The sequence below is a fragment of the Barbatula barbatula genome, assembly GCF_947034865.1.
Source record: "Barbatula barbatula genome assembly, chromosome: 17".
Classification (NCBI taxonomy): Eukaryota; Metazoa; Chordata; class Actinopteri; order Cypriniformes; family Nemacheilidae; genus Barbatula; species Barbatula barbatula.
The window spans coordinates 1,832,295-1,855,033 of NC_136780.1; the positions used below are offsets into that span (position 1 = coordinate 1,832,295).

Sequence of the window (22,739 nt, forward strand, 5' to 3'; positions counted from 1 at the left end):
TCTAAATACCTAAAGTTAATACCAAGGTTCTATGCATTTCATGGTGAATTTGTTTCATTTACAAAAGCCCTTACAGTGATTAAGAAGAAAAATGCAATTAATATTTTGTCTACCATATAAGAATATGATTTAAAAGAAAAACCCTAGCCCCTTATATATATATATATATATTGTTTTTAATTTTATTAATTTATATATTTATTGTTTTATGTATTTATTATTTTTTGTGTTTGTGTGTGTGTATTTTATGTGTCTCATATTCGGACTCCTATTGTGCATGTGACTGAATGGTTGTCGTTTATGCTTTGTTCATGGGTCGTGCAGTTTTAAAATGATAAACACGTTTATTTAGTTCTCTTTCCTTTTTTGTAAGAGATGTTTATTTTAGAAGCCATTTTTGTCAAAATACTGCAAGATCATAGACTACTTCAACATATATAAAAGCCCAAAACAATATGATTTTAAATTCTTATTCACAAAATGAACACAAGTATGGCTTGGCTAAAATGTCGTCTTCAGGTCTTTCAACAATATGTTTCTGTAGATTCTGAGCACCAGCTGAAATTCTTTAAACATTGCTGTAGACAGTTCTATGAATGACCCGACAGCAGCTTTACACCTTACACAACACATTTGTGTGAGCTAGACTCATCTTATTGAGTTTTACTGTAGTTGAGCTTTTCTCATAGATCTGTCTTTAGGCCCACTGACAGTCAGACTTTGGTATCTCTACTAAGGCAGATGGTTCTGAAGGGCTGAGGAAATCTCACCAAACCCACAATTCCATCCATGTCTGGACGCTGTGAGTTCGGTGGCCAGGAGAAATGAAGCCGTTGTAGTAGAGACGTGATGAAAACGAAGAGCTCCGTCTTTGCCAAGGTCTCGCCAAGACAGGCCCTTGACCCTGAAGAATAAGCACAGACACCCAATCAATATCAGTCTAATAACTTCTGTTTATGATCAAATCTGTCACAATCCCATGACTCACCGACTGAAAAAACAATAAACGCCTCAGGTTTATAGAAATGTCCGTTCTCATCTAAGAAATTCTCAGGGTTGAAAGTGTCCGGACTCTTCCAGTGCTTCTCATCACTCAAAATTCTTGTCAAGTTCGTTGCGATCATCATTCCCTACAAAGAAGAAGGTTTGAAGATGTGCCTATGAACATATGAGGGGCAATGTGTAGATGAATCTTAAAAAGCCTAGGTCACACTGTAGCTCATCAGAGTAACAGTCTTGTTAACAAATCATTCAATCAGTCTATCTGAATTACATAATTATTTCATTTATAACCTTAGGAATGTCGTATCCTCTTAGTTTGGTTGGTTGTGTGGTTGCATGAAGGACACTGAAAGGTACAATGTTAGCACAGCGCTGAATCTCGTGAACAGTGGCGCATGTGTATGGAAGTTTGTCACGATCATCCATGCTGGGCAGACGGTCATAACCCAACACCTGAACAATCTCCTCATGACATCGCTCTGTGATAAAAGATTTTAAAATACAACATAAACTTGACAGAAGAATCATGGCATCATAACAGTAGAGTTTATCTGCGCTGAACTTCTAAACAAACCAACATGTTACTTCTTTAAATTAGTCTTTCAGAATCTTAAAATCACATCACCTTGTACTTCTGGGTTTTCCATTAAGAAGATAAGTCCCCATCTGATGGTGGTGGCCGTTGTGTCCGTTCCAGCCAAGAAAAGATCAGCGGTCGACATTAACATGTTCTCCTCATGAAATGTTGAGTCCTCATTGGACTTTTGCTAAAGCAGGTAAAAAAACAAGATTTTTATGCTTTAAAAGATCTGGTATACAAGTTCAAAGATGCATACTTTTTCCATCTCCAAAAGGTAGGCATCAATGAAGTCTCGTGGGTTTTCTGGATCCAAAGTTTGTCTGTGTTCTTTGACTTCCCCACGAATGAAACCCAGTAACTCATTGGCGTTCTGAATGATCTTCTGGTGCGGTCCAGGAAAATGCTTGATGAAGGGAACCATGTTGAATATCTAAAAAATATGTTGGTCATTTTAGGCTTAGTGACAAATTACTGTGATTATTTCTTTAGTATGTTCGAGATAAAAATCCAAAGGAACTATTAATGAACCATATTGTCCAAACCAGTATTAAAAAAAATCTTAATTTTCTTTTCCTTTACAGTTTCTTCATATTTAGAGATTTTTGACAAATAGACCTTTGATTTTAAAACAGTAAAATAAGAAAATAATTCAGGAAAAAACACACCCAAAGAATCAGAAATTACCTGTCCTAACAGTGACCCTGCCAACATGAAGTTCTCATTGAGGATTTTCAGCAGATATGCAAAGTGTTTGTTGTCATATTCGAAGCGATCTCCAAACACGATGGAACAGATTATGTTGGAAACTGCATTCTGTATGACATGCTGGGGGTCAAAGGCCGTTCCTTCAAAAAAATATGAAAAAGTATGTGATGTGAATGACACGCTTGATACAGACATGAGAAAGTTATCAGTGCGTCAACGTGTTTTTTTGTTTGTCTTATATCATATGCAATGCCAACTTTAGAAAGTACATGGATATTCTTACGCCAAGACATTCAGAGAGGAGATTAAACAGAGAAAAAATATCTCCACACCTTCTTCTTTGAGCATCTCATCAACCAGGTAATGTCCTTCTTCTATAACGCGTTCTTGCAAAGATTTCTTCCCAAGGCCAAAGTTCCTGAGTGTGTGGAGAGCAAACCTTCTCTGCTGCTTCCACGAGTGACCACTTACCAATATTATACCTGAGAAGAACGTAGAACAAGATTCAAGCGCTGTTGAGTAGATGTCCAATGACTGTCCTTACTCACTATCTTTGAAAATACTACAGCATAAGCCCCATTGCATATTATGATAAAGTTTAGCTCACACAATATTGTCTTAACTTCAAATGCCGTTTGGCGTTTCTTGTACGTTGATATGGTGGATTTACTGACTGCTCTAAATTCAGGTATGTAAGCAAATTAGATGGTTAACCCCTTGAGGCCTGTCGTTGGCGGGGGGTTTAAATAATGTGTAGTCCCGGTACTCCAGTTTAGCGACGGGTCGAGTGAAGACTGTGTGTAGTTAATTTACCGAGGTTTGGTAAGTTTACCAGGGGATGCTTTGGGGGAAACTCTAGCGGGTAATGGTTATTTTTTATAACAATGTTTATTTTTGTTGTAGGATCCTCCCTTTTTCGCCTCTAGTTTGTCTCCCGCTTTCGTTGCCTGGGATTGCTATTTCTACTGCCTGGTAGGGATGGGCGGATCACTCCTAAAGTATCGATACTTTCGATACTAGCGTTGTATCAAAAAGATCGATTCTCAATTAGAAGTATCGATCCTATCTGGTTTTTTTTGGTGATTTTTTGATACTTTAATAACAGTAGTACGCTGTATATTATTGAAATATTTACTTAAATAGGAACTGCAATGGTAACTACTACTTCCGTTGTATCTCCGCTTGTCAAGACAGTGTTCTGTTCGCTCACTCTGTTTAAGGCAAGCAAGCACGTGTGAAGCGAAGTTAAAGAGTGCGTGGCTACGGTCATCATGACTGAAAGAAAAAGAAGCATAATCTGGAGATCATAATCATAATCTAACTCTTACCCTAACCCTAAACAGGATGAAGAGGAATGTCAACATTTACTTGTTTCATCTCAAAAACCTTTAAAGGGTAGAAAAAAGTTTGTGTGACGTGAATTTGTTATATAGCCTACAGTGTTATCTTTGTTTATTTAATTAATAATGTTCAGTATTTTTTAATAAATGTAAAAAAAATGTCCATTGCAGTTTATTTAATATGAATGATGATGGCTATAAAATAACTATATAAAATCACTCACATAAAAAAAATTCCATTCTAGTATCGGTATCGATATCGACGATACTTGTCTTGAAAGTACTTGGTATCGGATCGGAAAGAAAATAATTGGTATCGCCCATCCCTACTGCCTGGTCGCAACGCAGCCGCTAAAGCTACATTAACGATACTGCTATTGAACACTCAGCGCTTCCTGCCGCTAAAGCTACATTAATGCTAATGCTATTGAACACTCGGCGCTTCCAGCCGTTAGAGCCACATTCAAGCTACTGCTCTTGAACATTGTGTGCTGCGGTCATCGCCTCTGCCGCTAAAATTATATTAACACTACTGCTATTGAATACTCTGCGCTTTCTGTCGCTTAAGCTATTGCTATCTGTTTGGTATTCTGGGTTTGGAAGGCTGTCGGTGCCCACTTTGTTTGTTTGAGCGGCAAAGAGAGGCTTTACAGTTGCTTCCATCCGGAGCCAGGCCGTCTTGGTCTACGTACTTTTGTGTTAGTTTATTCTGTTTGATTATTTCTTCTCTCTTTCTTTTGTTTTATTTTTACTTTGTACCATTTCTGATCATCTTTTTCTTTTTTAAGTTGAGTATTGGTTTGTTTTGTGATTTCGATTCTGTTATATATTTATGGAATGTGTCGTGTTTGTTATTTATTTTTTTATTTGTCTTTCATGTGACTTATTTAATAAAAACTATTTTTGTACTGGATACCCATGCTCTCGGCTACCTTAATTTATGTGAAGAGAACGAATCTGTGTGATCTTAACTCGTGGGGTTTACTTTTGGTTCCTGGGTCTAACCCTCCCAGGTGGCGTAGTCGGATATCAACTGGAGTAAATTAACTGGTTCATTCGTAAACCTTTCTCATTAGCGCCCCGCCACACTTACCGAGTCCATTAGTTATCCAGTCTATAACAGGTAATGTTGGTCTTCCAGAAAAAGCTGAAGCGTCCTGGACAAGAGCTTCTCTGGTGATCTGGAGTGTATTTAAGACTATCACCGGTTGTCTTCCGATGTACACGGTGGTCATCTCTCCATACTGATGCATCTGAAAGAGACCATACTTGGTGTTTAGGTGTAGCTGCTCATCAACCACTACAGGGGGCACTACTGCATCATCCTACACACTGCCTTTTTTTCAGATGTCCACTCAAAGTGGAAAAGTTGAGTTAAGAGCTTACATAATGTTTCTCGTGCCCAACATGAGTGTACATAAACGTTTTAAAAAACACATTTAATTTTACAGCATCTTAAACACAAATCTGTTGTGAAATGAATTGACAAATTTCAGGACAAAAACTAAATGTAGGAAGAAAAGTTAAGACTCACCGATCTGGCAGATCCTAATGGGTCCTTAATTGAATCTATAGTGCCCAGAAATGGTAAAGGTCTGGGTCCAGGTGGAGTTCTGCCTTTGGAGACATGAAGTCTCATGATCTCAAACAGAACCAGAAAGGTCAAACCCAGAACTAAAGCCAGAACCACAGAGTTCAGGTCTAAAATGGTCAGAGCAGTCCCCATTGCAGCACATTCAACAAACACAAACACACCATATGAACTCTTGCTTGTGCTTTCTGGAACCAAAGGGGAAGTGGGTGGAGACAAAGACAGAGAGGGAGTGTCAAACTGGTCCTGTTGCGTTAACTCTTTCTTGGCATCAATGTAAAAGGCCATGTGTCATGGTGATTCTTCCTTCCATACATCATGTATACACTTGTGCCCTTCTGGAGCATGAAAACACTCCCTTCCGTGAATTTCTATATAATTATTTTATATATTTTGAAGAAACAAGTCTTACATTTTCCAAAGTCTGAGACAATATAATTAAATTTTGAATGATTCACATAACTTAACTTTTCCGACAATACCTGTCCTGCAGGTGCCCCTGTCAGCATTAAGTTTTCATTGAGGGTTTTCAGCAGGTAAGAGATGCGTTTGTTATCATAGTCAAAGCAATCTCCAAACACGACTGAACAGATTACATTGGAAATTGCATTCTGTATGACATGTTCGGGGTCAAACGTTGTTCCTTCAAGAAAAAAGTGCACAAGTATGTGAAAGCACTATTATAACCAATGCAAGTGGAACATGACACATTTGATAGTGTCGTATTGATGCTTTGTGACATTTTGAATCCAAAAAAGACATGCTTCCACCCATACGTTCAAGAGAAAACACATCTCCACCTTCTTCTTTGAGCATCTCAGCAACCAGGTAACGGCCTTCTTCTAAAACTCGTTCTTCCACATGTTTCTTCCCAAGGCCAAAGTTTCTGGGCGTGTGGAGAGCAAACCTTCTCTGCTTCCCCCAGGAGTGGCCAAATGCGGCCAGAAACCCGAAAAAGACAAAGAACGTTTAAGTGCCTGAAGGGGATTACATTTTCTTCACCATATTTCTTGTGTCATTTCTTTTAACTCAGATCGTATGCAACGGTATCAATACCACATGTCCAAAACAACATGTTAGTGACCACGTCCATTAGTTAACCAGTCTATAACAGGTAATGTTGGTCTTCCAGAAAAAGCTGAAGTGTCCTGGACAAGAGCTGCTTTGGTAATCTGGAGTGTATTCAAGATTATCGCCGGTTGTCTTCCAATGTACACGGTGGCCATCTCTCCATTATCTATTTTTTCTCCTCCAATGGAGTTTTGGGTTCCTCGCCACCGTTTGCACACCGTTTGCCTGGCCAGGGGGGCTGCTAGAATTTTATAGTTTTATTTAATTAACACTGCGTTTATGAATTTATAGTGTGTCTGATATTTGACCTGTGTTTTGACTTGCGTAACCTTGTATGTTTTGCTTATAGTCAATGTTTTCTTGTACAGCTGCTTTGTAACAATGAAAATGTCATGATTCTGCCTAATCTTGTCTTGGTTTTCTGGTCTAGGGGCAGAATCATGACAGACCCGCGTGTTTTATGTGGAGAGAAACATATTATGGTCAATCAGGACATAATATGTGTTCTCTCCAGTCTCGTCATTGGCCCCGCCCCTCTCGTTCCTAGTATTGCTTTCCTCCTGTGTCTCATTACCCACACCTGCCCATGGTTATCTCCTTTGTTAGTTTTCCTATAAGATGCCCTCATGTCTATTGTCTTGTGTTTGTTCGTTGTACTTGTTACCCTGTCCTAAGCCTTGTTGTGTCAAATACTGTAAAGTCTAGTCTTTGAGTGTCAGGTTAGTCTTAGTGTGTTATAGTTGAGCTCTTGAGTCTTTAGTTTTCAATTTATCGTGTTTTTCTATTATGTACTCCTTTGTTACCCCCTCGTGGGTTTTTGTTTTTCTGTTTACATATATATATTAAAGTCCCTTCTGTTAACCCCTTCATCCTCGCTGCCTGCACTTGGGTTCTGCCACCTCGATCATGACAGAAATTTTTTATTAATAAATAAAGCTGACTTGACTTGACATACTGATGGATCTAAAAGAAGATTTCAAGTCTAAACTTTGCTGATATTTGTGCACATTCTGAACACATTTCTGTTGTGAAATTTAACATCAAATTTCAGAAGGTGAATTTGATGTAAGAAACCAACCACGAAGAGGGAAAACATGCTACAGAAACCTGAACAACCGTTGAATTAGCATCTCACTACACTAGAGCAGCCATGAGTTCTACTATTTATTAGTCACATGACCTGCACAGGTGTGACAAGGTGAGACATCAGGTACAACTAAGCCAAAGGTAAAGAAAGGTGTTTAGTCGTGCCAGCTACTTGATGAAATCCCATGCAATGCATGTATTATATAACATTTTGTTGCAACAGTTCGCCATGTGACTGACTGGGTGTAATCACGCTTTGTTCATAAGACATGCAGTTTTATAATAATACATTTCAACAAACCTTAACCGAACACATATTGTATGTAAGACATAAATATAATCAAAACCCAAATAGCACAGGTACGTCTGTAAGATGTCTGCTAAAGATCTGCTGGGTAAAATCTTCTGATAATCTTCTTGGAAAGAGCAGTTTACATACATTCTTAATCATAAAGATTTTACGGACATCCTTTAGATGTCTATATTACATCTGACAGCAGACGTCTTAGAGACGTATTGGAGATGAGCAAACAGTAAAAAAATGTCTTGCTTTCTAGATGTCTGCCAGATGTACGTGTGCTATAATAAAGGAACGTTTATGTCCTAATGTGATTTAATTGAAACATTTACATTTAGGTTTTTAGCAGTTGCCTTTATCCAATTGAACACACACATATGTACCAGAAATACATAGAATTTGAATTAAAAATTTGAATTGCAAAGAACAAGTAAAATTATCATTTTAATAAACATTTTTAAATCATTAACATCTTGCAAACATCTTCTAGATGTGTATGACAGCTGGCTGCAGACGTACGTGTCAGGGACGTTTTGCAAATGAGCAAACAATAAAAAAAAACGCCTTTCAGATGTAAATAAAGACATCTACTAGATGTCCGCCAGATGTTTGTGTGCTATCAGGGAACATTTATGTCTTGATGTGATCTAAAGAAAACATTTACATCTATATTTAGACATTTCTAGTTCAATAGTAGATTAATAAAAAATAGTTGCTATAGAAAAAATAAAATGTTTTTTTAATTCTCGAGAACATTTAGTGAAGTTTTCAGATTGAAATGTAAATGTAAATGTGAGTCAGGGGTTGGGCTATATATAGGTCAAATTCATTAAAATCTTGACTTAATTAATCTATAAACGAACACAAAATAGGGCTGTAAAGTCTTCACGGTTCACTTCAACGAAAGGAAACTGAAATAATACAGAACAACAAAACACTTGCATACTTCCTAGAAAACGAAAGAGTGACGAAAGAATCGTTCTTGTGCCTCGAATCTTTCGAATGAATCGATTGGACCGCCAATTAAACCGAGTAGAGCACGATGCTTTGACCGCAAAATTCATTTTGCCAAACAATTCTTTACAAAACGACATCTTTGAATTAATTTCGGCGATGTGTCAAGTCTTAAAGCAACGTCTGACAAAAGCATACCAACTGAATAGGGTAAAATGTTAACTTTTCAACCCGAAAACGAATCAACCTTCGCTGAACACTTCCAAACGGCTCACTGAATCAAAAGAGCCGACGACGTTTGAACGAGTGTACTTGATCAAGCGAGTCGGATTCGTGGCGCTTTACGTTTCGAAAAGTTCAAATGACGGAAGAGTTGTTTGTCTACAAACGTCACACATTTTGTTTATATTCTAATCTTCTTTATATTCGTGGGGTTCATCGAGAAGATTCACTTTATACTCGTCAAGATGACGCTAAACGCCACCGGAAGAGCGGATAACGTGAGATCGTACAGTACAGCAGCATCTGTCGGACTACGATATACACCAGACAGACGTGAGTGAGCATAACTTTACGTTATAAAGTTTCTAATGATTATAATGGGGATCGTCTTGGTTGTAATAGACACTATATTGAGTTGTTCTGGCTTCCAAAACACACCTCAACCTTTGTCCACCATTATCACCTGTGTTGTCGTTTGGTTGGTAATTGAATGACTTGTAAAGTGATTTTTGGAAACGTCACACGCCCTTCTCTCTATCTCGTTCAGCAGGAAACTCTGACCTGTCGAGGCTGAAGAAAGACCTCAGGGATCTGTTGGCCGGGCATCCTGATGGCATCCCTTTGAGCAAAGTCAGAAGATCATGTCCGCTCATCCTCAATCAGCAGGTGCTGAATGGTCACGCTTCCATCCTGCAGCTGTTGCGGTCCATGCCGGATGTGGTGAGACTCGATGGATATGGGGTCCAAACCCTCCTCTTTCCCACTTCCACACAGAATGGGTCAAGGCAGTAGCTTTGGTTTACAATATCCCACAATGCTTTTTGGAGGTGACCAAAGATATGAACCCTTCTGTACCTGGAATTCTCACCTGGATGACACATATCGCATGCATCTACAAAATATTTTATAGGTTTTGAATATCAGATATTTTCTAATCCATACATTCCTAATATCAAAGTATGTTGTTTGTAAATCTTTAGAGGTGCTTGTTCTTTAGCCAAATACAGAAGGGAAATTATCTTATTTATTGATCAAAGAACATATTTTTGTAAAAACTATTTCTTTGCTTTCATTTTACTTTACAAATGACCTTCACCGTTTATCTACAATACTTCGAGTAATTTTCAGGTTTTGCCACTAAACTTTTAGACTGTGATACATGAGCTTGTATGACTTAACATAGATAAAATGTATTTAAATTTGAGAATACACAAAAAAAATAAACAAAACCTTTTTCTATACAACACTTGTTTCTAATTGGGGGGTGAAACGGGTCATAGTTGTCATTACACAAATTCCTTTTTCAGGGTAAAATAAAATATATTGACCCAAATGTATTTATTTAGCATCTGCTAAATGACTAAACTTATATTAAAACGTAATATATGCTTTACAACATGTACAATATATATGTAGCCTACTTGTAGAATTGAACGAGCATGCAGAATATCAGAATAGTTCAAATGAAGCAACTATTCTCCTCCATCATCAGGGTGTGTTCGCACTGACCGCCATGTTAAGACATATATAGACATGTTAGTAGGTAGAGTGATAAAAACCTTCAGTGTTACACTTGTGTATTACAGCACTTGTCTCTTACAATGGTGAAAAACATACAGTTTAACAAACAGGTATAGAGTATCGTTGACACATTTTATCCTTCTTTGAGTCTTTTATAGTCTTTTTCAAGTCAAGGTTTCAAGGAAGTGTAGGAGAAATTCACGATCCGCGACATTCCAGATATGGTTTTAAAGATCCCCTTTAAAGATTTAAAGATCAAGTTTTTAATGTTGTTAATATGCTTTAAGACAAATGGGCAAATGTATCTATCATTTTAAACCATTGTCCAGCATTTCCACCATGAAACTGAAGTTGACTAAAGACCGTTCAATAATTGCGGTTTGAGTTACATTCAAACTATTTTAAGGGAGGAAAATTAATTTTCACAGCAACAAAAAAAGAAATAAGACTTTAAAGTTACCATGAAACGGAAGTTGCGATTGACTTATTTTCTGTATCGAGACGTGTATGTGAAATTTGAATAACAATGTAGGGTGGGGCTGTATTTTGCCCTTCCCTTTTTGATTGGTTGTTGCAAGTTGAGCCTGGAGGGGAGGGCTTAAAATGCCTGGCCATTGGAGTGTAAATTGCGAATGAATAAAAAATAATAATAGTGTGCACGGATAAATCATTTATAATAATCACTTCAACACTGTGTTTGATTACATGTTGACTTTAATATAGTAGAAAAGCACAACGATTTTTGTTCTATTGCTTGGCATTGTTGCTCTTACTTCACGTTGTCCCCTCAAGGGGGCCTCCTGGTGGTGCAGGGGCCCTACGCAACCTTTGTGAACTGCGTATAGGAATAATCAGATCTGGTTTTAAGGAATCAAATTATTAACCAAAGTAGGACTTTAAATAAGGATGATCAATCATCAGCTCCTCTGCTGCAGCAGATGATGTTGAACGGCTGGGGAGAGCGGACCATTCCAAAATTCCCATCCATGTGTGGACTCTGTGCATCTGCCGGCCATGAGAAACGAAGCTGCTGTAGAAGATAAGTGATGAAGAGAAAGAGCTCGGTCTTTGCTAGGGTCTCACCAGGACAAACCCTTGGACCTGAGGAATGAAGATTAGAACAATGAAGAATGAAAAATGGAGCAGCATTTTGGCCGTGCTGCTTCGGCTCTTGTCCAGCGTCATTATTCTTCACTAAAACTAAGTTGAATGAAGTAAAACTAATGTTTATTAACTGGAAATAAACTGAAATAAATGCTTATGCTATTAAAGAATTTAAATGCACAATGTGGAGGCCCGAAGTGGATTAAAATCCTTTAATGCAAGGCTAGCCGTGGATTATTTCTCTTATACCACAGTCATCTGCCAAGGTAAAGCTGTTATTGATGTTAACAATGTATTTTTTGATCAGAGAGGTAAAAAATTATTATTTTGTTATTTTCGTCAGATCATTTTAAACATTGATCAAACTGACTGGAACTACCCGTGCGTTAAAGAGTTTAAATGCACACCTTCCAGCCAATCAGAATCAAGTATGAGCAGAAAAAAGGAGATGGAGACTTACCCAAGGAGAAAACTAGAAATGACTCTGGTTTGTTGAAACATCTATTATCATCCAAGAAATTCTCTGGATTAAAAGTGTCTGGATATTTCCAGTGGTCCTTATCACTTAAAATTGCTGTTAAATTTACCATTATCGGAGTTTCCTAGAAAGACACAATGTTTGTTAGAGGAACAACTGTTTTAAACAGTCCCTTGCATTATGACATTTATTACACAGCTACTTAGTTGTTAAAGGGGCAGTGTGGAATATGTGCAATTCGCAACCTCATCTCCTAAGTGGAGCTGAAATCTTCCCATTGCTTCTTTAAACATAATATATTGATATTAAATATTTTATTGGCTGTAAACCAGTTTTACTAGCTTTCAGTTTTAAGGCAAAACACAGACAAGGCAAACACACAATCTGGTTTAATCATTTTCCAAATATAATCTCATATATGTTATTCAAAATGTTTTTAATATGTAATATATGTTTAACTGTAACTAAAAGGATCATGATGGCATTATTCTTTTAAAGCGGTCATTATGGGGGAATATTTGACATTGGCATGTCACGACTGGCCAATAAGAATAAAGCATTCCAGAGAGCCATGTTATAAAGTCAAATTAAAGCCAAATGCTTTAAATCATGAAAGCATAAGCACATACTGTACATCCACCTGTGTGTTATTACCTTTGCAATGTCGTATCCTCGTAGTTTTGAGGGCTGAGTGGTTTCGTGAACTCCACCAAACGGTGCGATGTTAGCACAGCGCTGAATCTCGTGAACAGTGGCGTATGTGTATGGAAGCTTGTCACGGTCATCCATGCTGGCCAGACGGTCATACCCCAACACCTGAACAATCTCCTCATGACATCGCTCTGTCAAAACAGAACATTTGAACACAAAAACTGAATTAATCCAAACATATCTTTTGTGTACACAACTCTCGTCGATCCAATGGAGTGAACAATGTTCATCTCAATTCACTTCATTGATGGTCTGCTACACATGGCAATCTTATGTGTACCTTGTATATCTGGGTGTTGAGTCAAGAATATAAGCCCCCATCTGATGGTGGTCGCCGTCGTGTCGGTTCCAGCCAAGAAGAGATCGCACACAGTCATAACCATGTTCATCTCATGAAACGTGGAGTCCTCGTGCTCCATTGAAAATAAAGACATACGGATTAAAAGTTGCTCATGTATTTTGAATTAGTCCTGAAGACCTAAGCTCCCTCTGGAAGCAAAACTGCATACCTAGCAAAGACGATATAGTAAATAAAGAACTCACTTTCTCCATCTCCACCAGGTAGGCATCGATGAAGTCCCGCTGGTTTTCTGGGTCTAAAGTTTTTCTGTGTTCTTCAACTGCTTCCTTGATAAAACCTTTCAGCTCTTCGGCATTCTGATGTATTTTCTGGTGAGGCCCTGGGAGGTGTTTGATGAAGGGCACCAAGTTAAAAATCTAAAAAGAAAAACAGACAATTTACCACCAGTTTTCCAGCAGAATTAGGCTTCTTTAAAATTGCCGCTGCTGGTTTGTATTGCACAGGTTAAAGGTGAATAGATTTTGTTAATATTAACACAATAAGGCAATGCCGTCACAATGATTGTCGAGGAATGCAACGCTCAATATGGCCGCTCTTGTGAAGGAAATCCTGCCTTCCAGTAAAACGAGCCAATCGGCAATCACTAAAGACTGACGATTTTCTGGGGCGGGGCTCTCATAAGGCGCTTGCCAGCTTGTGTGCAGATGCAATAGATGAGGCGGCCTCGAAAATGTTTATTTTTAGCTCATTTTATGCTTAGTAAACCAGAATTTATACAGTTATGATACAGATCTGCCTTCCCCCATTTAATTAGATAGACTTGTTATGATATAAATAGCTGCCCAGAGACGTTGTTAACATGGCGGCAGAGTGGCACGACTTCCGTAAAATGGATTTTGCTACAAGTAGCCCATATAATATAAAACATTTGGTACCTATTCATACCTGTCCAATGAGTGACCCTGCCAGCATGATGTTCTCATTGAGGATTTTCAGAAAATATGCGAAGAGCTTGTTATCATATTCAAAGCGATCTCCAAACACGATAGAACAGATAATGTTTGAAACTGCATTCTGTATGACATGCTGAGGGTCAAATGCCGTTCCTTCAACAAACAAACAAAAGCATGTGTTAGTCTCTTCAGATTTGTGTTACACCAAAGACATTTTGATTATGAATACTTTTGGAGAATGTTTCCAAATTTAAGCAAATCTTGAACAACAGTTAATCCCAACAGAAGTGTTTATATTGAGTCATTTAGCAGACGCTTTTATCCAAAGCGGCTTACAAAGAATTCAGGAAGCAATATGTCATAAAACAACAATAGTACGATAGCTGCTAATACAAAGTTACTAGTTTCAACAAAAGCTAGACCACTACCTGTTGAGAGAAAGAGAGAGGGTTAGAGTTTTTTTTTAATTTGTCTGTCAAGTATTCACAGAAGAGATGGGTTTTAAGTACTTCCACCAGGAAGATGTTGTGAAGGAGAATGAGCGGGAAAGTGATTTAATGCCCACATGAGAACTCAATACAGGTTGCCAATCTTAATGGGGTGTAAGAGTGTACAAGGGTGTGAAAGTATGCCGGTGCAGATACAGTGATAGTCCTATAGGCAAGCATTAGTGACTTGAATCTGATACAGGCTTCAACCGGTACCATTGGAGAGAGATGGAAAGGGGTGTCACATGAGCCCTTCTGGAAGACGAGGCGTACTGCTGCATTATGAACCAGCTGAAGTGGTTTGATAGCCTTTGCAGGAAGACCAGCAAGGAGAGCATTGCAGTAGTCCAACTTTGAGATTACCAGGGCCTGGACAAGGAGTTGTACCGCATGCTCAGGGAGATAGGGTCTAACCTTTCGAATGTTGAATAAGGCATATCAGCGGTATCGTCTTGGTGAAACAAGCTGTAGATCCGTCAGCACAACAGTGATACGAGAAGCCGTGTGCCCATATAATGGGTCCCAAAGATGTCATGTAGATGGAAAAAAGCAGCGGTCCAAGCACCGATCCCTGAGGGACCCCAGTGATCATGTGTTGTATATAAGCAGTACATTAAAATGTTTAAGACTGGATGTGGTGTAACCTGATTGAGATGCATTAGTAGATGAACATTGAGGAATGTATTTAAGGAAAGACAAAAATTCTCAGAAACCTTTTGTTTTGCACATTTCAGCAATCAGGTAACGTCCTTCTTCTGTAATACGTTCTTCCACAGATTTCTTCCCCAGGCCGAAGTTTCTGAGCGTGTGGAGGGCAAACCTTCTCTGCTGCCTCCACGAGTGACCAAACTGAGCCATCACTATACCTGAACCAGAGAACGTATGAAAACATAAACAGGACATAAACAGATGCATTTTAATCTTGCTGCTATTGTTGTTTTTGAATGATAAAGCCTTTACTCGTCAATCGGCTTATAAAGTCGACAGCAGCTTTCTGTCTTCTAGTAAAAGAGATACTGTCTTCTTAGGTTACTCAAAGTGTCTTATGTCTGTCACGGTGTGTGGACAGAACCCAAACGCAGGCAGCAGAGTTAAATAACAAAAACTTTATTTAAACAAAAGACCCTCGATGAGGAAAACACGATCTAAAACAAGACAAAAAGTGTAAACTAAAACTTTCCACAAGGGGAACAAAACAAACAAAGTCCTTTGAATAATAAATCAACGAAATCCACAAACTTAGAACAGGAACAAACACGATAATCCATAGAGAGGAATAGTCCAACAAGGTGACGTGAGGAGGTACGATAATGACGAAATGACAATGAACCGACAAGGGACAGAGGGAAAACTGGGGCTTGATAAAGGGAAACACTAACAAGGACAGATGACACAGGGAGAGTGGCCACAGGTGACATGGATAAAACACTAAGGGAAAGCTAACAGGAGGATTGCACGAGGCAGGTGAGGGGACTGAAACACTAAGGGAAAGATGGATCAGGGCTGGAGACAAGACTAACACTAATGGGCTGCAAACAGGGAAACAAGGGGGCGGGGCTAAAGGACGTGACACCAGAGAGAGAGCATGGCTTCTCAAACCAAAACAATGCTCTTTCTCCACACAAAACACATGGGACTGACATGATCCTGCCACAAGACTCGAAAACCAAGACAAGGAGAGGCAGGATCATGACAGAGCGCCCGCCTTAAAGAACTCCTCCAGGAGTTCTTCAAGATCATACTAAACATGACAAGACTGACAGACAGGAGGACAGACACCACAAACACAGAACAGAACACACTAGGGGCAGGGCTGACATGACTAGAAAGGGATTGGGGTTGGACAATAAAATAAACATCAATGGGAAGGGGGGAGGCGGAATTGGTGGGAAAAACTTGGGAACATTACTGGGTGGAGACTTAGGAGGGACAGGACCCTGCTTCCTAGAGCTGGGCGGAGGGGTGGGGTAGGAAGGTCTGGGCATGGAAGGGATACCTCTCTTGGAGTGGGAGGAACTAGAAGGGGTAGGGCATGACAGGACGGCCGTAGTAGGGAACGGCTGGGGCAAGGCTGACTGGTTTGTAGGTTGGAGGGCCGGCTGGGCAGGACTTGACGCCGGCTGGAAGGCCGGCTGGGCAGGACTTGACGCCGGCTGGAAGGCCGGCTGGGCAGGACTTGACGCCGGCTGGAAGGCCGGCAGGGCAGGACTTGACGCCGGACTTGGGACCACCGGACTTGACGGGACCACCGGACTTGACGGGACCACCGGACTTGACGGGACCACCGGACTTGACGGGACCACCGGACTTGACGGGACCACCGGACTTGACGGGACCACCGGACTTGACGGGACCACCGGACTTGACGGGACCACCGGACTTGACGCCTGGGCAGGGCTGAATACCGGCTGCTGGGCAGGACAGGATGGTGCCACTCTCCTCTGCCTCTTCCTCTTTGACCGGCTCACAGGACGTGTGGCCGGCTGCAGAGTAGCGGTGGGGGACCCCACTATCTCCGTGCTGGAAGAGTCGGACGGGGAGTCCCACGACTCCCTCCGTCCACGCCTACCACGGAGGCTAGCTGGTGGTGGAGCAGAGGCTGGTGGCGCGGCGGTTGTCAACACCCCGAGCTTCAGGGCAAGACCCTCAGGGATGGGGCCCAACGGAGATGCAAAACATGGAGCAGTTGAGACCCTGGGCTCCGGTCGGCTCATGACAAACCTGAGCACACCCTCGAAGTCCAGCGGTCTCAGCCTCCTCGTCTCCGCTGGAGATAGGGGAACCCTGAGGCCGTGGATGAATGCTGCGGTCACCTCCTCCTCTCCGAGGACCACCTCTCCTGCAGCTTCCAGAAACCTATCAAGGTAGTCCGCCAGGTCGGAGTTATCCTGGCGAACGCTGCAGAGGGGACGAGGCTGGCAGGACCTTGCAGCAAACACTGCTGCCTGCTGGGTTCTTCTTGGTCGGTTCATTCTGTCACGGTGTGTGGACAGAACCCAAACGCAGGCAGCAGAGTTAAATAACAAAAACTTTATTTAAACAAAAGACCCTCGATGAGGAAAACACGATCTAAAACAAGACAAAAAGTGTAAACTAAAACTTTCCACAAGGGGAACAAAACAAACAAAGTCCTTTGAATAATAAATCAACGAAATCCACAAACTTAGAACAGGAACAAACACGATAATCCATAGAGAGGAATAGTCCAACAAGGTGACGTGAGGAGGTACGATAATGACAAAATGACAATGAACCGACAAGGGACAGAGGGAAAACTGGGGCTTGATAAAGGGAAACACTAACAAGGACAGATGACACAGGGAGAGTGGCCACAGGTGACATGGATAAAACACTAAGGGAAAGCTAACAGGAGGATTGCACGAGGCAGGTGAGGGGACTGAAACACTAAGGGAAAGATGGACCAGGGCTGGAGACAAGACTAACACTAATGGGCTGCAAACAGGGAAACAAGGGGGCGGGGCTAAAGGACGTGACACCAGAGAGAGAGCATGGCTTCTCAAACCAAAACAATGCTCTTTCTCCACACAAAACACATGGGACTGACATGATCCTGCCACAAGACTCGAAAACCAAGACAAGGAGAGGCAGGATCATGACAATGTCACTGTCTCCCTTGACCCTGCTGGGAAAGGCAGGTTGTACCAGCATGTAGTATTTAAACACATTCATGCTCCTTTACCAAGCCTGAACAAAATGTAATCAATCTGATTTTAAGACTTTGCCTTACAGATTGATAACTGCTTTCTAGATTTTCACAATCTATACCAAATTATACAAACATCATTAATAAACAAACTCAGTGATGTCACAAAACCTGGTAGACATTGTATAAGTTTTAAGTTGTCTGCAGGGCATCTGACAGCATCACCTATACATGTCAGAAAATGATGGATCTGCTCTGAGCTTTCTGATGTTTTGACCTGAACTCGTGAACCTATCTGTCAGTTCTGCTGGACAGAGGCAAAATACCATAACTCTGTAGAGTGTGGAACTGAGAAAAATTACTTTAAAGAGTTTTGTGGGCTGTTCCAAGTTCCTGTTAACACATGTTAAGATCTTGAATGTTCCAAAAATATCAAGAACTCATTTTAAACACTATTAAAATAATTTCTATCTATGCCGGACTCTTTTTGTCTGCTTTTTATTCATTGTTTTTTGTAACATTGGCTGTAAACAAGGGCTGTCAAACGATTAATCACATCCCGAATACATTTTTTGTTTACATAATATATGTCTGTGCACGGTGCATAATATTTTGTATTTATAAACACATATACAGTACACTACATAAATGTAAACATGTATGCATGCATGTGTAAATGTTCATAAATACAAAATGAATATGCACAGTACACAGACACGATTAATTTGATAAACCGTTTAATATTCCAAAACACCTTCACATTAACATTTTAAAGATCATAAGACACATTGTTGTTATGTGATTATAAACTTTTGACCGGTCGTGTACATAAATATGATTGATACAAAGTGCTACATACCGTATCCACCAGTAACCCAATCTAGAATCGGGACATTCGGTCTTCCAGAAAAAGATGAAGCATTCTGGACCAGAGCTTCCTTTGTGATCTGGAGCGTATTCAAGATTATTGATGGTTTCCTTCCTATGAACACCGTGGCCATCTCTCCATACTGAGGCATCTGTCCAACAACATTTTACAAGTTAGAGATTGACTCACTTATCAATGAATTTAACAGTATGCACAGGGACGTGCACAGGAATTTTGAGGGGCAGTTGCTCTGACCTGAAAAAAGGCCAACCCCCTGCCCCCCAAAAAAACCTCACAGGCTATATGAAGGACTGAGAATAACAGGATCTTTATTCATATATATATATAAAGAAGTAAAACACTGAAATACAGCACTCAATCACCTTAACTAGTACTAATAATAACACAGAAAAACATAACTCCCTGAAATATCTCTCCCTCTCCTGAATCAGCCTCTTTTCAGTGGGCATCTTGGCTTCAAACAATACCCAAAATAGTGAAAGGATTTAGGCATTTAACCATTTAGAATAAAATAATTAATGTGATGCATTGCTTCCATCATTCATTCTTCTTGCTCAAACGAAATGTGAGAAAGTAACTATCAGCAGAGACGTAGCTTAGTTTGCCTAATGCCTACCTACCAAAAAAAATAGTAGACTAGGCTGCTTGTCTGCAAGCTATCTGTCTTATCATTTAGGCTAAACGTGGCAAACTCAGCCTGGATTTATGAAGATTTTAATTCATTTCATAAAACTTGATGATGATGATCATTCGTTTGATGTACATCACAATCTCACCTTTTCTGACAACGTTATGGTGGCTATTTCCATAACACCAAAAAGATGGACACTTTGCAGCATTAAGTGAGGCAAGAATAATGGACTCTGGTGTACTCGCAACTACAATACAATTTTGTGCATCATATCGATGGTCTCATGATACAGTGATTCTGAAACAGTCTACTCTGTTTTTTCAAAAGTTGTCTGGCAATGAATATTTGACCTAAGCTTAAGGGAAGATGTACCTGCAGCTCGTCGGTTACTTTTGTTTTTCTGTGCTGGCATGTCGCATGTCCCTTGACTACAAACGTCCACTTCACAACGACATCCATGAAAAGTGTCTCTACAGCCTTTTTAAAGTTGTGCTCTTTTGTCCATTACGGACTAAATGATGTCTGACCTTTCAGCAAGTTACCGTTATGTTGTGACGAAGCCGGCACGTGGACTCCACTTCCACGTCGTGGAGGCTTGTTTACGTTATTAACCAATGATATATCAGATATTTATTTGACACCTCATTCAGCCAATCATTTGTTTGACCGGAGATCTTACGGCGTCAGACGCAATGCTGCTGCGTCCCAATAAATGTTCTAAAGCGGGTTTTGTTTAGGCCGATTCAGGACAACTCCAAAAACGAGTACAAATGAGTGTCTGGTTTGAGGCTTAAAATCCTGACTGTCCGGACGAAATCCAGAAGTATGGCCACCCTAGACAACGTTGATTCGTATCACCTGAGAACAGCGACAATCTCCTTCTAGGGCCGCTCATGCAGGATCAGCTCAGGTGCCGGTCGCGTGCAGCGCTGCACCCACTTAAACAGAGTTTGCCCTTCCCCTTCGGACTTTCACTTTAGTTGCCCGAATACGGAAGTGAATGAGTCTTATGAGTTTTTTTCTCTAGACGTATGTGAAAATCTGCATCCATTGTATGATTTATTTATTTTCCACCTCGGAAGGGCAACGTGAGTCGAGAAGGGCTTATGGGCAGTTGCCCGGGCAACCTGAGCAACCCCCCTGTGCACGTCCCTGAGTATGCAGACAACTACTCGTGGTTGGGTTAAACGTGGACATTTTCTAGTTCAATTTTTGTCCCTATTTTACTCAACCACGGGTTAAAACAAGCCATGTGTGTAAACAACAAAGACTCGCCTCCTTAATGAACTTTATCGGGTCCTTCAAAGCGTTTGGCAGGTTTCCCACAAAAGGCAATGGTCCGGGTCCGGGTGGGGTTCGAGCTCTGAAGGAATTCATCCTGAACATTTCATATAGAACCAGAAACACCAAACCCAGAATCAAAGCCAGGCCCACAGAGCTCGCGTCTAAACTCTTCACAGCGGTCCACATGGTGACACATTCACTTCAAGACAAACACAAAAGAGTGGTGGAACACCCTGAGTGCGTTATAAAGCCTCAGAGGAAGAGAGGGAGGAGACCGGGAACAAAACAAGAGCGAGTTTGACAAGCCCATTCATGTCACGCAAAGACTTCTCTGCCAATGTGACAGTGATACTATAAATGAAGAAAACAGCTATCTGATCTTACCTTGAATAATGACACGATGCAAAAGGTGTATAAGGGTAAAGTGGAAGTATGACAGCATTCCAAGAATCCAAATACAAAACAAGCTGCTGGAAGGCAGATGGAAAAGTGATAAGAACTGAGTTAGTTTGTGGTGTTGGGTCATGAAAACAATATAACCACATTCTTTGCTATATTCAGAGGAATGATCTCCTGCCCTCTCCCCGGGGCTTAGCGATACCCAGAAACTGAACCCCCTCTTCTGGGGCCTCATTTATAAAACTTTGCGTCAGAAGTGGCGTACGGATGAAACATAGGATGTGCGTACGCACAGAAATATTCGGATTTATAAAACCGTGCGCACGCACATCCTACGCAGTTTTCCCTTACTAAACAACAATCAATTGTAAATGTAGCGCAGCTTTTGCGGGCTTCATGTCACGCCCATAGTTGCCCATAAATAGTCTGTGAAACGCCCACAAGTTAATATTCATCGATTGTGAAATCATGGCAAACAGAGGGGAAATCAAAAAAACTTGACTTCATTCGATGTGAGGTAGAAGTTGTCGTTGGCGAGGTGGAAAAGAGGAGAAAAATGTTGTTTGGAGGGCACAGTGTGGGCATTACTGATGCCAAAAAGGCACTTGAATGGCAAAAGGTTGCAGACGCCCAATCCCAGGGGATTGCAGATACCTATGTATAAATGTATAGGATAATGCATAATGCAAAGTAAGTCACTTTGGATAAAAGCGTCTGCCAAATGCATAAATGTAAATGGTCACCAAAATGTGAATCTGAATTTATTAGTGCAACAGATAAATCATATTTATGATAGGTGTATAATTAAATTAACCTACTATATAAAAAAAAGAAAACAACCAAAATCTGAAGATGAAATCTTTTACAAGCAATTTTTACTGCTGCAGTCACTGGGAAACGGAAATGACATCAGCCAGGGAGGTGAATTTAAATAATAAAACCTAAACTATTTTACTAAATTTGGATAAGAGCACCTTTGAAAGACAGATGGGTGGCGCTTTACACGCATGTAGAGGAAATCAGTCGAATATTAAACCAAAAAGGTTTTCTAGGTCAGGTTTTTTTTAACTGGGGTCCGGGGAACAAGGGGGCTCTAGGGGGTTGTAAGGGGCCCCAGAAAATTTCAGATAAATAAAATACAGCAAATCGCCTACTGAACATTATTATTATTTCATTTCGAAGTGTTTATCTGCTTTTTTTCTACATGTATTTAGTTTCCAGAACTGTTGAAGTTTCATACCCCTCAGACAAGTGGAAGTGTAGCCAAAAGTTCTGAAACGATATGTTGTCTTTACAGTATCATATTTTCGACTTACCTTACAAAACGTTACTTTACACAAACAAACGATAGACGTCATGGATAAGTGTTTTAGAAAAGGGTCCCTCGGAAGGTTTGTCTTATTCGGGGGTCCATGGCATCACAAAGTCAGAAAACCCCTGTTCTAAGTAATTCAGCTAATTTAAACA

At 40.3% G+C, this 22,739-nt stretch overlaps 2 protein-coding genes across 4 annotated transcripts; both read right to left on the reverse strand.

Moving 5' to 3' along the window:
- Nucleotides 1-232: 232 nt before the first annotated feature.
- On the reverse strand, nt 233-5,415 carry LOC306906305 (cytochrome P450 2B15-like). Its single transcript, XM_079477590.1, has 9 exons — nt 5,162-5,415; nt 4,721-4,880; nt 2,620-2,769; nt 2,267-2,427; nt 1,839-2,012; nt 1,628-1,769; nt 1,294-1,481; nt 989-1,130; nt 233-904 (listed from the first exon to the last, which is right to left on the reverse strand). Exons 1-9 carry the CDS (start codon nt 5,351-5,353, stop codon nt 714-716), a joined length of 1,500 nt encoding a protein of 499 aa, XP_079333716.1. The 5' UTR covers nt 5,354-5,415; the 3' UTR covers nt 233-713.
- Nucleotides 5,416-11,032: 5,617 nt separating this feature from the next.
- On the reverse strand, nt 11,033-21,631 carry LOC306906304 (cytochrome P450 2B4-like). 3 transcript variants are annotated; one of them, XM_079477588.1, is made up of 10 exons: nt 21,258-21,589; nt 20,865-21,124; nt 18,929-19,088; nt 15,119-15,271; nt 13,910-14,070; nt 13,207-13,380; nt 12,944-13,076; nt 12,607-12,794; nt 11,935-12,076; nt 11,033-11,471 (listed from the first exon to the last, which is right to left on the reverse strand). In XM_079477588.1, the coding sequence occupies exons 2-10, from the start codon at nt 21,057-21,059 to the stop codon at nt 11,281-11,283; spliced, it is 1,497 nt and encodes a 498-aa protein (XP_079333714.1). In that variant the 5' UTR covers nt 21,060-21,124; nt 21,258-21,589; the 3' UTR covers nt 11,033-11,280. The 3 variants fall into 3 exon arrangements, with proteins under 3 accessions (XP_079333714.1, XP_079333713.1, XP_079333715.1); XM_079477587.1 differs by having other exon boundaries at nt 11,065-11,471; nt 20,865-21,072; nt 21,258-21,631; XM_079477589.1 differs by having other exon boundaries at nt 11,066-11,471; nt 20,865-20,967; nt 21,258-21,595.
- Between the last annotated feature and the right edge of the window lie 1,108 nt (nt 21,632-22,739).